The sequence below is a fragment of the Engraulis encrasicolus genome, chromosome 2 (genome assembly GCF_034702125.1).
Source record: "Engraulis encrasicolus isolate BLACKSEA-1 chromosome 2, IST_EnEncr_1.0, whole genome shotgun sequence".
Classification (NCBI taxonomy): domain Eukaryota; kingdom Metazoa; phylum Chordata; class Actinopteri; order Clupeiformes; family Engraulidae; genus Engraulis; species Engraulis encrasicolus.
This window is the reverse complement of record NC_085858.1, coordinates 7,491,674-7,506,450: the sequence shown is the minus strand read 5'-3', so window position 1 is coordinate 7,506,450 and position 14,777 is coordinate 7,491,674. Positions and strand designations below refer to the sequence as shown.

Below are 14,777 nucleotides of genomic sequence, written 5' to 3'. Positions count from 1 at the left end.
CTGACTCAGAGAGGTCTGCTGTAGCGTCATGAGGACTGATACCACTAAATCGAGGGGAGGACCAGATCAAAGTCATCACCAGTCCACCAGGCAAATGCCCTGCATGCCTTAAGGCAAATCCATCCATGCACCCACCCACAGCGATAGATGGCTGCAGCTCTTGCACTCTCCCACGCCTCCTCAAACCTGCTCCTGAAGAAGCTACAGACGCCATCGCTCTTGCTCCCTCTTTTGCTCCATCTCGTTTTCACCTGTCTTACTCCTTTCTTCTTCTCTCCCTCTCTCTCCCTCTCTCTCTATCTCTTACTAACGGTCTCTTCCATTTCTCTTTCTCTTTTCATTCCCTCTTCTTTCCCCCCTCAAGCCAAACTGGGCCCCACAAATGGAACACCTCCAGGCATGGAGAGCCACTTAACTGGTGAAATGAGAACCAACTTTTTAAGCGGTGAACTTGGCTTAGTGTTACGGCCGATGGTGATTTGAGTGTATCTAAGGGGGGTATTTCGATGCTGAGGGATGAAGTAGAGTAGAGTAGAGTAGAGCAGAGTTACTTTATTGATTCCAAGGTGAGATTAGTCAATGAAACTACTCAGGTTGTTTTGCGCACTAATGTTGGCTGGTTCTACAAGGTGCATGTTTAATCAGACATGACACATTAGTGCAGGCGGGGCCAGATTAAGATGGCCTGGAGCCCCTCGGCACACATGAAGCTGTAGGACATGTTTTTTATAGTAAGATATGCTAAGCTAGTGCAGTTACAGTAGCTTGTTATGCAATAGTATGCTAGTAATAGCATGCCAATCACTGAAAAGCAAATAATGCAAGCAGTGGGATCCTGATTCTTCCAGATGCACCAACAAGCCGACTAACTTGGCAGTCTCAAGAGAAGCAGACAGCTAGTATGTTTGAGTGTTTCTGAGCCAGTGCTGTCTTCACAGCCAGCTAAGTCTGCTTCACATTACACATTCCCAGTACTGTGTTGAAATGATGAATTGTCTGGCTCAATGTACAAGCTAGCTAATGTTCGCTAGCAAGGTGTGGTCTTCTTAAATCCGATATTTTGACTTGTGATATAAGAAAGCTTTCTTGTGTCCTGTCCATTTTAGGTCTGTCCGATATTTTCTCTGTAACTCAAAACCAAATGTCCAAAAGAACAGTTGTGCAACATTTGATGCCTCAAAACAGTTCTTACATCACTTGACCTAGTTTTTGTTATTTACCGTAGATTAATTAAGGCTATAGTGAGATCTTCCTATATGGTCCCCCTTCTCTGAAATCCCTGCCAGCCAGCCCTCCGTGGGTCATAAGTAAGTCAACAAGTGCAGCATGACCCACCAGCAGTATGTCTTCTTTCACAAGTAAACTTGAAATTCTGCAGTGCCATGCGGTCATGGGCTGGGCTCGGATTCTATCCAGGTCAAACAGAGAGAACAGCCTAGTATTACTCTGTGTGTGTGTGTGTGTGTGTGTGTGTGTGTGTGTGTGTGTGTGTGTGTGTGTGTGTGTGTGTGTGTGTGTGTGTGTGTGTGTGTGTGTGTGTGTGTGTGTGTGTGTGTGTGTGTGTGTGTGTGTGTGTGGTATGACCCCCTTACTTGTTTTCTGTCTTTTCCCCTCCCCCTTCCAGGCATTGAAGTCAAGCTAAGTAGGAGAGTGGGACTCATGGGGGCAGGTGTGTACTGGATAAACTGATGATGCTGGTGATGATGGTTGGAGGGTCAATTTTGTATGGGGGGTGGGGTGGGGGGACGGGACTCCAGGTGGCAACCCAATCGGCCTGGCCAAACAACGTTGCTGTGGCAACTTTCTTTAATTATGAATTGCATGGCAATATTGCCCCAACCAAGTTGTTTTGGTTACCAATCTAGAAGACATAACAGAGGGGATGGTTGGGTTGTTCAGTAGAACAAAGTTGAAAGAAAGTTTCTGGCCACCAGAGAGGCAGAGAGAACATCTGCCCAGGGGAGAGCAGCCAGAGTCTCAATGACCAAGTTGTAATGCAGAGTATTACTAAAGGCTGTGTGTAACGCTATTGTAATGTAATACTATAGTTGTATAGTCTACTCACTTACTGATTATTGTGTTCCACTGATGCGACATGAGCGATTTCAGCGATGGAAGTAATTGTCACGGGTGAGAGAAGAGACAAGTTTGGGCGACTAGAAGCGATTTGAGCGATTTGAGCGACAGTTTGTAGTTGGACTTGAGCCAGTATTATGCAAATTAGCCATGATGCGTTTCGGCGACAGCCGCCACATCCAATGGGAAAGTCGGAATGCTTGCATTCTGCTTTTAACGGACATACTGTCGCTTCCATTGCTCGTATCTCTCTTGCTGCACACTCCAGCAATTCTCTGTCGCGGGCCACTGTATACACCCGGTCATAATAGTATACATTATTCAGTGTTGATTTAACACCTACAGAAAAAGGTGAAGTAGAGGAGTGACTCAAGTGTTGACTAAGCAACGCAAAATGAAGCATGTACCCTGTTTCCACCATTCTCAGTTAGTAGAGCATGTAGCCTGTGTGCAGTAATTAAGCTGTGATTGTGCATTGTGCTGCCTACCCGTAGATCAACATGTTTGTGTTTGTCACATCATCATCATCATCCTCCTCACGGTGGTAAACACAGCCGTGTGGGGCGGACAGCGCTGCCTCTTCACAGGAGCAAAGTGGAGGGGGCTGGAGCTCTCACTCACTGTTGCTGCTGCTGTGTGCTCCATACAAATGTTCACCAGTGAGTCATGCCTTGTTGCTCTGGACCCGAGAGCCTGAGTTTGCGTGGGATCCTGGATACTCGAGCCACCTTCGCTTCGTTTCTCTTGCCTGCCTGCCTTCCTGCCTGCCTGCTCGCTCTCTCTATTCCTTGCCTTATGACAGAGCAAGCCCTGGGGGAAGGAGAAAGAGAGCATGCAAACACACATTTCTGACCCAACGTCATCAGCTCCCATCCCAACACACGCACGCTCACTCACGCACTTATGCACACACACACACACACACACACACACACACACACACACACACACACACACACACACACACACACACACACACACACACACACACACACACACACACACACACACACACACAGTGTTTGAATTATTGAAATGGCTGCAGATGGGATTCTCAGTAATTTCTTTCTTTCTGCTTACCTCAGGTTTTTGATGTAATATCTCCGATGCTGAGGGCCGGCATTCACATTATGAATCCTCTCTGGTTTGTAATAGATGTGAAAAGGAGGCAGATCGAAAGACGTCAGGGTGAAAGGTGGTGGTGGTGGTGGAGGTGGAGGTGGAGGGATGGCCAAATTTTTATTTTCTTTTATTTTCAAAATTTGTTGCTGCCCATTCACAAATGTGAACTTTTCATGAATATTGCCAAAGTAAAAATACTGGTCTGACAGAGGTGCAGTAAGTTTACAGCCAAAGATTTCTATGACTGGCTATGATGAGAAACATGGAGATGGAGAAAATCCACCTATTCATATATGAAAACTGTACATTTCCAAATCATAATGAATTCTTAGAAATTGGTGGTGGTAAATATGGGTCTGAAAGATAACATTTGTGAATGGTTAGCATAAAGTCCGTTAATAAACTACTAAAAAGCAACCAGGTAGCGAGGATGAAAATAGAGGTGTGCTCGGCTGTTTTTTAACAAAGCTGCCACGAGGCTTAATCGATCAGCCCTCTCACTTGGTTCTGACAGTTCCTGGAAAGGGAACAGGGTACCCCCAAACAGGATCTGCCCCACAGCCTGACCTCAGCATACGTCAGCAGACAATGACCTTCACAACGACCTCTAAATCCTGAGATGTTCCCACTAGAGGACAGCATTTAAATCACAGACATCACAGACGGCATAAATCAGAAGCATCTGCCCAAAGTGTTAACACCTGATCAAAGGACGACTCTGAAGCCCTGGCCATTTCTATTTTCTGTGCCAGCTTATGTGGCATTAGCAAGATACAGAGCAGGCCGTGGGTTTGCTGAGCCTAAGGCTGCTCGTAATCATTTGAGACCCTAACTTCAGAGACTGCTCCATAATAGTTTACCCAGCTGATGGCTGTTAACAGTTGAGCTCTCCTAGTTTGAAAGCACGCAGAAGCTCTCAATAATGCAGTATGCTAGTTGCCATTGCTTTAGTTGCTCTGAACATCACATTCAAAGTTTGATGCATGAATGTGATTCCTTAAGATGTAGTTCTCTTTATTCAAATAAACCCTTTGAGGCACTCAGCAGCATACACTACCATGCAGTTTTCATGTCCAAGGACACATTCCCCAGTAAGTCTGTGGCATCAGAGGCGGTTGCTATGGGTGTGTGAGCAGACGAGTGAGCATCATCAGCCTTGTGTCTTGATTTTGTGGCCATTCGCTCCTCACCGATTACCTGTTCTGAGTTGAAGCCTGACAGGCACCCGTTTGTGACGTCACGTCAGTGTGACATTCACTCACCCACCCACCCATGAGAAATAGGAGATCATACAGGAGATGGCAGCTGTAACATTCTGCTCACTCTCGCTGTTGCCTGGCAAGGCTGGTCTCTGTGTGTGTGCGTACGTGCCTGCGTGTGTGTATGCATGTGTGTATGTGTGCACGCGTGTGCTGTCCTATGAGGGCCTGTGACAGCCAAATTCCATCCATTTCCATGATGCAGTTCTATTACACACACAAACAAACCATGCCCCCAGTTAGCTGGCCAGGACCTCGGAAAAGGCTGAACAAAAAAAGTCTTGTCTTTAGGTACTGATATGGATTAGAAATAAAACCGTGCATTTAAATTAGCTGGAATTCTGCTTTAAATGACTCTAACCACAGGGCTCTCACGTTTTGACCTCAGTTGGGAGTGAAATTTTACTATGACGTCACTCTAATTTACAATGAAAGTATTGTGATTTTGGATGCATATTTAAATAGATCCAAGTATAACCTAGGTTGACTGTGCAATAGTTCTTTCATTGGCTTGGGGCATTCTCCTGGTGGACATTCCATACGGGGACGCCTGCTGCTTGGAAAATAACTTTTCAAATGACTTTTTTAGAGTGAGAAATACTAAGTGTGGAGGAGTGAGAAGAGGTCAAAATTAGTCACTCCCAAAGAGTGAGACCTGAGAACACTACTAACCACCTATCCTGTCACCTTCAGTAGCACCTGAAGCTAGCATGTTGCTCATTCCATGCTAGCATGCTGCTTTATTTGTATTAGCCAAGGTAGGAAGTGTTTGAAATAGGGTTATGTGGTACTCCAATATAGGCTACATCAACAAAACGTAACGAGCTGGCCAACACTTGCAGTTTTACTGTTACGTTTGCAAAATTGCACTGATCTTACAAATAAACATTCAATGAAATGACAGTAGCCTCTGAATGCAGGTTAGATGGAACCTGGAATTGAGGTCAAATAAAAGTCAGAGAGAGAGAGAGAGAGCGAGAGCGAGTGAGAGAGAGTGAGAGAGAGAGAGTCGGACAAGAGGACTAAGCCAATCCACCTCAAGAACACTAAGCGTTGTCACTTATTCTTTGGCACAGTTTCAGGTGTGTGTGTGTGTGTGCGTGTGTGTGTGTGTGTGTGTGTGTGTGTGTGTGTGTGTGTGTGTGTGTGTGTGTGTGTGTGTGTGTGTGTGTGTGTGTGTGTGTGTGTGCGTGCGTGTGCGTGTGCGTGTGCATGTGAATGCGCGTGTGCGTGTGCATGTGAATGCGCGTGTGCGTGTGCGTGTGTGTGTGTGTGTCTTGGAGCACAGAGACACAGAGGGATGTAAGACACAAAGGGATACGACCTGCAAACACTAGGCAACCATGAATAATGGTAGTAGTAGTCTGAACAGCACAGCATGTTCCCTTTGGCTGTTTCCAAAACAACAGCCTCTCCTCCGTAACACGGAGAGAGAGAGAGAGAGAGAGAGAGAGAGAGAGAGAGAGAGAGAGAGAGAGAGAGAGAGAGAGAGAGAGAGAGAGAGAGAGAGAGAGAGAGAGAGAGAGAGAGAGCACATCCTAAAACACTCCAGCTCTACTAGCTGCTGCTGGGTGTTTTATACCTCCTCAGGCCATGTCTCGGACTACACTGGCCAGAACACTGAGCAGGGTATTCTCTCTGCACTGGACGGCCGGACTCAGGTGACAGCTCTCCTCTGGTGACAGTGTGAGACCTTCCTCGGTGAGCCATTGCCCAAATGAATATTTACAAGACCATGGGCCAGGGCTTGACGGGGACCACAAAGCGGACTGGGCATTTTCGGCATAGACCAGTCCCTCACCCTCACCCCCGTACTACAATTATGATGGGCTAAGTCCACTGTGAATTAAGCATGCACTGATGGGCTAAATTGTGGGCTGGTCTCTAAAGGAAAATTTGAAACAAACACACCAAAAAAAAGCCTAAAGCATCGGCCCCTGATGACCATTGGCTCATCGGGAAAATGCCCTGTATGCCAGATGACCAGTCCAGGCCTGCCATGGACACACTCAGAAGTAGGCCACAACAGAGCTCTGATATCTCAGGTACCTAAGGACAAAAAAGTCACTCTGTTAATTTTGCTGTTCATACGGCTCACTAAAAATGGGAAATGTAATGTTATGTGTGGGATCTGTGTTAAAGGGTAACTTATGCCAATTTCAACATGCCGTTGTAATGGTCACACTACCCTGGACTTGTCAGTACCTGAGCTTTTTTTTTTCTTTCAGCCTTTTCCGAGATCCTGGTCATTGTAATGGGGGCAGGTGTTTGTTTACATTTTTTTTTTTTAAACTTCTTGATTTATTCCCAATAACATCCAAAAGGTTATACAACATCAGCAAACTAGCAACTAGCAAATAGAAAATAGCAATACCTTTTGGGATAATATTTGGAGTAGGCCTATGTTAAGAATGTTTTTGAGATATAGTATAGCTCAGATCTCTGAAAGGGCTGAATCGAAAAATGCAGCATCACCGGGTACTGACAAGTCAAGGGTAGCGTGAGCAGAAGTTATCCTTTTAAGCATTAACCAACAAAGGCAGATCCCAGGTTCAGAATGTGAAAGCCTATGTATTATGTCCCCCCTTCTACTGGGAATCTTAATAATTAGCATCTCAATTTGTGTGCTCAGTGAAAATGAGCTGGCTGAGTTGGGGAAAATGGTGGGATCAAAAACTGCATGTGGTGGGGTTTTTACTTCCCGGCCACTGCTGATGTCCACCTCTTGTTCAGCAGCACCCATTTCAAGACAGCTGACTGGGTCAGAGCTCTCATTTCCTGGGGCCAAATGGAGATGTGTCCCCAGCAGCAGCAGCGGCAGCAGCAGACATCTCCGGGGCACTTAATAAAACATGCACAGAACGGCCAGAGACGGCGGCGGTGATGATGATGATGATGATGAAGATTGATGAAAAGACATTTGGCAGGCAAAGAAAATTAGCCCTCAAAAATAGAGTCTGTAGCACATCGCTGACGTTGCGCTATTTGTCCTGCATGTGACACAGCCTGTTACCAGAGACCAAAAAAACACATACACACACAAGATGGAGTCTGACTACAGTGTATGAGTGTCCCTTGTTTAGTGCTAAAACATGCTGCTTTTTCAAAAATTACAGAAGCTTCTAGCCGTGTCTAATTAGGGACCCTGCAGGGAGTGCGGGTGGATTGGTAGGTGGCAGGCAGGCAGGGTACTTGGCACGATGAGAAACGTATGGGAGGAGGGAGGTGGGTTTGGTTGGTGGGGTTAACTCATCTGTGAAGTCATTTCTTCCCTCAAGCTGTCATTGCTCAATCAAGATAATCGGAAGCTAAAAATAGCTTGCTTGGAAAAAGCCATTAAAAACGTTTTCGGCAGGATGCTTGACATTTTGCATAACACCTTGTCTGCTCATTTTGTGTCGGCAAGCTCCACCTGTCTTTATGGCACAGAGAGAGAGAGAGAGAAAATGAGAGAGAGAGAGAGCCCTCAAGGCAGCATCTGCTCTGATGAGACCAAGACCAGTGCACAGTGACACTCTACACCCCTACCCCACACCCCACAAGCACACTCATCAAATCCCAGGCCTGGTCGTGACATCCCAGGCGAAACCAGAACCGCTCGAGTGAATCCAAAACAGATTAGGCGGCAGAGCACGGTGTTAATCCCTCAAAGACATCCTCATGACCATTTGCTCCTGCCATCCCAAGGCTCAACTCTGCACAAGGACAACCCTGGCCGGCCCTGGCCTCAGTCACACAGGCCCCCGCTCACTCACAACATGCCTCTCCAGACTGGCAACACAAGGCCTGTTTTCCTTTGCACCATCACGACTAATGGCTGAGGATACTAGAGTGTTGTAGAAATCGGAAATAAAGTCAATCTACTGTGAAGCCGTGTCTGTCAGCGTGTTTCCGAGTCTTATCTATGCAGAGTTGTAGTATATCACGGAAAAGGCATCTACCCCAGTTAGTATCGATCATACTGAAATCAGGCGTCCTGTAATCTAATCTTAGCAAGGCCTACTTTAGAAGGCATTTACAAGAAGCTCTTGTAAATTTCTCAATTTTCATTTTTCTCTAAATGCCTACATTTAGTTTCACACAAACATGTTAGAATAAAGCGTTCATCTCTATTAAGAGGTTTTAAGCACCTCATTGCAAAAATGAAAAGATATAGACAAGAATATATTTTCAAGCATTTTAATACAAACTTAATAAACTATCAGTCCCTCTCAACATGTAAGACACTGACTCCAAATACTTTGTTATATCGTTTGTTTTTATCAAGTATTGCACAATGTAGGTACAAAATTAATATACGATTACATTTTGTCCATAATATAGCAAAAATCTTTAAACTCTTAAACAGAAAATACAACTCTGTTTTCTTTTTCTTCTTTTTTTCAAAAAAGCAAATATTCTTAAATTTTTCACCACTACGGAATATTCTGTACACAATCTTCGATGTTTTTAAAGATGGATTCATTTTACAATTTCAATAAAAAAAGAGAACGTAAAGCTGAGGCAGCCATCACAGATCACTGGAGTAGTAAAAAGATATAAATGCAATACCATGTCGTAGAAACAATATATATACTCTGATATTTTACAAACTCTGTACTAAATTAAATTATACAATTAGAAAAAAGACCAGGAAATCCCACTTATTGATGCCAATCCTTTGACAAAAAATTGGCTGTCCAGCTATGTCTTAAATACTGTAAGAGGCCATGACAAGTTTTTTTTTTTTTGTCTTTAAAGAGATACCGTAAAACAGTCCATAAAAATAATTTTGTGCTTGGTTGGCAAAAGAAAGAAATAAAAATGCATTGAGTTTGAGTTTAGGTAACCAAGCTTGAAACATGTACTACAAGCTTTTCATCGTAAAAAAATAATAATAAAAATAACAAAAACAGAGAAAAGCAACTCAAGGGGGCTTGAAAGTAAATCACCCTTGGGCTCATGTGTTTGGACTGGTACACTGGGATTTTACAGTGGACATGGAGCTTTATCCGTTTTTTTCCTCATTTTTATTTCTCTTTTTTTCTTTTCTTTTCCAAATGTGCGTTTTCTCCCTCGTGTCTCTAGTCGTTCACCTTTTTTCCCCATTTTTTTTTTTTTTTTCCATTTTAGTGTTTCCTAGTTGGCCATGACTGGCTGGAATTGCTGGTTAGAATACTGCATGTTGTTCAAGCTGAAATTCAAGCCATCCATCAGGGACTTCTCGTTGAGTCCACCATAGGCCGCAAAAACGTCAAAGGCATTGCTGTACGGGAGGTGGGCCAGGCCCAGGGAACCGTCCCCAGGAAACACCCCACTTGGGCTGCCCTGACCCTGCAGGCTGGGGAACACAAACTCCTTGGCGTTAGGGGACAGGGCGGAGGGCTTGGGTTGCTGGGGCTGGGGTGGAGCGCCCAGGCCGAGGCCATAGAGTGAGTGCATGGATGTGGAGATGGCTTTTTGCTTCAGCAGGTTGTTGACATTCAGGCCCAGGTTGGTGGGAGAGGTGCGGGCCACCTTGCCACTGCCACCCCCGCTACTGCTGCCGTTTCCGTTGCCGTTGCGGCCGCTGCTCTTCATCTTGGTGGAGCCGAACTTGGTTGCGGCGAAGGTGGCAGTGGTGAAGGTTAAAGGCTGAGTGGAGCGGGGCATGAAGGTGGGGCTGACGGAGGCCGACTGGCCAAAGGGAGGGGAGGGCGAGCTGGACGTGGGAGAAGCCCCAGATGGAGGCTCGTTGATGGGCATGAAGACCTGCGCCTCAGGGTTAAAACTGTTCTTGATCTCCTTGTCCAGCTCCAGCCCATTGTCATTACTATCGTCCACATAGAGCACCTTGACGGGTCCCTTCTCCCCGATCTGGTAAGACACCTCGAATGGGTCGATCCAGACACTGAGGTCCTGAGGCAGGTTGTTGCGCACGTCCTCGATGTCCAACCCGCTCTCTTTGGCAGCTTGCTCCACCACGGGGTCCACCTTCTCTCCGACGTGAATGCATCGGTAGCCGGATCCCTTGTATGGCTTGTCGGGGTACCAGTGTCCCTCGTACTTCTGCTTCAACTGACGCTCTAGCTCCTCCCCAAAGATATTCACACGTCGCCGTGGCAGCTTGTTGTACAGATAAGAAATGATAAAGTTGAGTGCTACTTGGATTTCAAGCTGCATAGCTGCTGAATTGCCCAAGTGAAATAATGCTTTTCTTTTTCCTTGGAAAAATAAAAAAGTACTTCCGTTGACTTCGAGGTTGGCACGTCAGCAGTATTGTCAAAGATTCCCAAAGACTTTCACAGTCTCCTGACACACCAGGCAGCGTAACAGAGGAAAACAAGGACCTTGCAAAAATTCAAAAACAAAGTGCTGATTGCAGAGGAAATGTCGTCGTTCACAGATGAGTGATTCTGGCCCTTTAAGAGAGAGAGAGGAAAAGTACATTAGTGATATTATTGGTGCCATAAAACAAGCCTAATGCATCCTAAAGCTAGAGAAAGAAACAACTGGGGCTTATTGCGACCAACTGCACTGCTGTTTAAAAGCAACAATGCTGAAACACCTTTTGTTCACATAAAACATTTGCCATTTACATGGAGCTGTGAAAGATGACACAGAACGGGTATTTTAGAAGGATGGTAGGGTAGTGAATTGAAAAGGAGCCTATATCGGATTCGTCCTAATGCGCGCTGTCAACCACGGGAAGAAATAGGTCCACGTCCACCTGCTGACATTCTTTTAATTTGTTGGCCTGCCATGTTGACATATTTATTCATGACCTGATAACGTTTTACTATGATTTAACTATACTAGAGAAAGTGCACCATTCTTGCTCTTTTGGCTATAGAAGCCAAAGCCATAGGAGTCTGTGCTCAGTCCAGTGGCCCAGTAGAGGGACTCGCAGAGCTGATCTCGTGTTACATAATAACTACCCTACCTCGCTCGAGACCCATGCAATGTATCACCTATTCAAAGCGATGGCACAGCACGGGCTTGGGTTTTTTTGACCAAAGTGTAGTTATTGGTTAACAGCTACACTGTCCATACAGACGCCAAACCAACCATTTAACGCTTGGTTATGGAAACGACCACGAAATGTCTGTAGCCTATGCCTGCAGCCACTTGGAACAAAAATGTGTATCATTGTATATCCATACTGGGATCCAGCAATAATCCAATTGGTTCACAAATAAAAAAGGCAAATGTGAAAAGGGACGACAAGATCATCTGTCTCCGATGAACGATTTAAACGTTTGAAATTCAGCACCGCTCGCCTTCCAACTGGGCGACATTAGATAAGCTATTAAAATAACACCAAAAAGCCTCGATCAAATGTAATGACAGACCATTGTATCCCATACCAAGCCAAATCAACATATCAAAGCATTCAAGACAAATATTTTGTCAATGCAACCCCTCCCTGTTACAATAAAACAACGACTGACGCAGCAAGTTGGTTAGGGTTTAATACAAGACGATTATCGACTAGAACTATTGAGTTTCTTGCTGAAAATAATGATGACAGTTGTTGGCATTTACAAAACCTTAACACCCAACATTTCTATACACTATCGAAGTCAAAAAGATTGTGAAAAATACTTACTTTCACGATAAAAAAAGGATTCTCAGTAGTTCTAAAGTACCGTTAGTGCAAATAGGAAAGAGTGGATATAAATATTGTCTTCACATGTAGCATAAAAAAATGTTCCAGTAAGCGTAGCTGTCTGTAGACTAGATTATCTTGCTTGGGTTCCTTTTTTTAAACGATTTTCTGTTTCACCTTTTGACAGACTATGCCTCTCTTCTCTACACCTGGCTGTTTTTACAACTTCAGCCTGTACCATGGAGCTCACGGTGTATTTATAGGTTTCCTCCGCCACGGACACGAGGTAGGCGGTGATGCGGTTTCAGAGGTCAAAACAATACGAAGACAGCGTCTGGGTCTGCGATTGGTGCTTTAAATGAAATAAACCCGCCCGTGTGCCAAAGAATTGTGCGCTGATTGGATACGAGGTGCTATCTCTCAATGGCATACGATTTTATGGGACGAAGTCACGCCTATGTACAGAACATTTGCGTCACACATTACCTAGTTCCAACACCATATCTCACAGAACAGAATTGCTACTGGAGAAGTGCTGTATAATTGGATTATTTTAAACATGTCTTGTCATGTGAAGTCATTTCGTATGCTGTCGAATCCATGTAGACAGATCATGCGTAATTACGCACATGAATAGCATATGGTTTGAGAGAATTCGCCCCTATAGCCACTGATCTATTCATAGATCTGGCATCATTACACATAGTTCTAGCCTAATATTAATACGTCTGTTAATAACGCCGTTACAATATGTCTGTTCATAACAGTATCCCGGGACATAGGAAACGTAGCCAAACGTCAACAATGTAAGTAGCGTTCGACATCGAGAAACTGAACGAGTCTGAAAACAACCAAACAAATGTCTAGTCAGTATGCAGCAGACGCTTCTGTGGTTCTAAAAACCTGGATATGAAGGTGATTATCGAAGCTGCTTTGAAGGTGTGTCTGAACAGTCAACTGTGACTCGGGATTTGTTTCCTCGAGGAGAGCCTGCCAGAAGGGACCCTAGGTGGAATTACATCGTCAGTGCTTGTATGAGGAAAAACACGACTGCTGATTGGCTTGAAAGAGGGCAGGAGCTCACCCTGAATGGTTTGTCCGTATCCAGGGTGCTGATGTCGTAACAGACGTCATAGTGTGAATTTTGAATTTTAAAGAGGTACATTATTTGACATAACCTAAAATAAGGGAAGTTCAAATGTCTCCACCACATTTATTTTCTACATTTTGAAGTTGCCTTGTAGGTTTGTGTGATGTGATTCCAATCAGTCCTAAGAAGAGAGCCATCAAACTGAACGACAGAAACAGAGTTGAGCTGAACATCACATGTTACAGTGAATTGTGAGCACACAAAGGAATGCACTGAGTGGGAAGCTTTGTAGTCAGGGCCTAAAACACAGTGCGGTAAAGGCCACAGCTAGGCCTGCATTGAGTCGAAGCCCCGACTCTCAAAAGCACCCGGCCTAAACTGTGCTGGCAGGGCATTCTGAACTATTTGGACAGCAAACAACCCAAAAGAATCCGCTCACATGCATTCCTGGAGAGCATTTAGTCAATGGTGGTCCATACCCATATGTCTATCTGCTCTTTACGTTTCCTTTTTCTCATTCTAGGGGTGGATCAAGCTGAACAAAAGAACAGCTCGCCCTTTACATTTTATCTATTGGAGTATTTTAATCAATTGGCAACACTAGTAAATAGTAGAAGAATGTATACCTTAACTGTGGTGATTGTCAGGAATGACCAAATGTATCACACTTCCATTTTTTACCATACTTGTGTTATGGATTTTTTACTACATGGATGTTACTAAAGATCACCATAGTGACATTGAAAAAGAGTATTTGTGATGTGCTAAAATCTTTCATCATCTTCAAATATTTTCTCCGTCCTCCCCTGATGGTCTACAGCTTAAGAGCGGTAATCCTAATTAGTTTCTGAAACATATTGTAGTCCTACTACATTCCTCTTATGTAATCTGAGAACTAGCAGGGACTGCTAATGCTGCTCTCATCTTATATAAACTGAGAATTAGGAATGACTGCTAATTCATTTAGCAAGGGGTCTTTTGCTACTCTGTATTCCACTGCGCTTGATAGCGTCTGGTACACACTGACGGGGTAACAGCGGTTGTCCTTCGTCTGCATGGCGTGAGATGAATATGTAGGTTTTGTTTAGCTTATTGCACAGGTGCACCCAATGTGTACTCTGGGGCTGATAGGAGTGCTTGTCTACTGCAGTGCTTGTCTGCGGTGGCACTGGGGGAAATGTGCTTAGGCCTGGTCTTGCCTAATGATGTGTGATATTTCTGTTTCAGCCAGCAGCAAAAAAAAATAAAGACAAAGAAAAAAAAGGAAATCGGCAAAAGAGCAGCCGGCGCCGATGTATTGGAAAACATTACCAAGCACCAAGCTCTGGTTCTTCAACTGAAGTGCCTCCTGACAGACGCTCACAGACACACAGACAGATTTCACTGAACAGGAGTCAGTTAACCTGCTTAACTCCCCTCTCTCCTCTTGACACACTCTCACCCTCTCTCCCTCTCTCCCCCTCCCCCTCCCCCTCCCTCCCTCTCTCTCCCTCTCTCCTCCCCCTCGTCCATGCCTCACCACGGTCACTGTAGGCTTTTGACGTCACTGTTATTACCTAACATGGAGGCTGTAGTCGAGTTTGCACAATAAACAGATGCTCAGTGCCTTTGATGTGCTGTGTGGAGGGGGACGTGTGAAGGAGATGAGGGAAGGAAGGGTAGG

The 14,777-nt window shown here is 44.8% G+C and overlaps 1 protein-coding gene across 1 annotated transcript; it reads right to left on the bottom strand.

Annotated features, from left to right (window-relative positions):
* Positions 1–8,622: 8,622 nt before the first annotated feature.
* Positions 8,623–12,329, bottom strand: tob1a (transducer of ERBB2, 1a). The gene is made up of 2 exons (XM_063221106.1): positions 12,025–12,329; positions 8,623–10,837 (listed from the first exon to the last, which is right to left on the bottom strand). The coding sequence occupies exon 2, from the start codon at positions 10,596–10,598 to the stop codon at positions 9,576–9,578; it is 1,023 nt and encodes a 340-aa protein (XP_063077176.1). The 5' UTR covers positions 10,599–10,837; positions 12,025–12,329; the 3' UTR covers positions 8,623–9,575.
* Between the last annotated feature and the right edge of the window lie 2,448 nt (positions 12,330–14,777).

Bases quoted from the DNA above. Each gene is read 5' to 3' on its own strand.
- tob1a (XM_063221106.1), bottom strand. From the start codon at position 10,598: ATGCAGCTTGAAATCCAAGTAGCACTCAACTTTATCATTTCTTATCTG.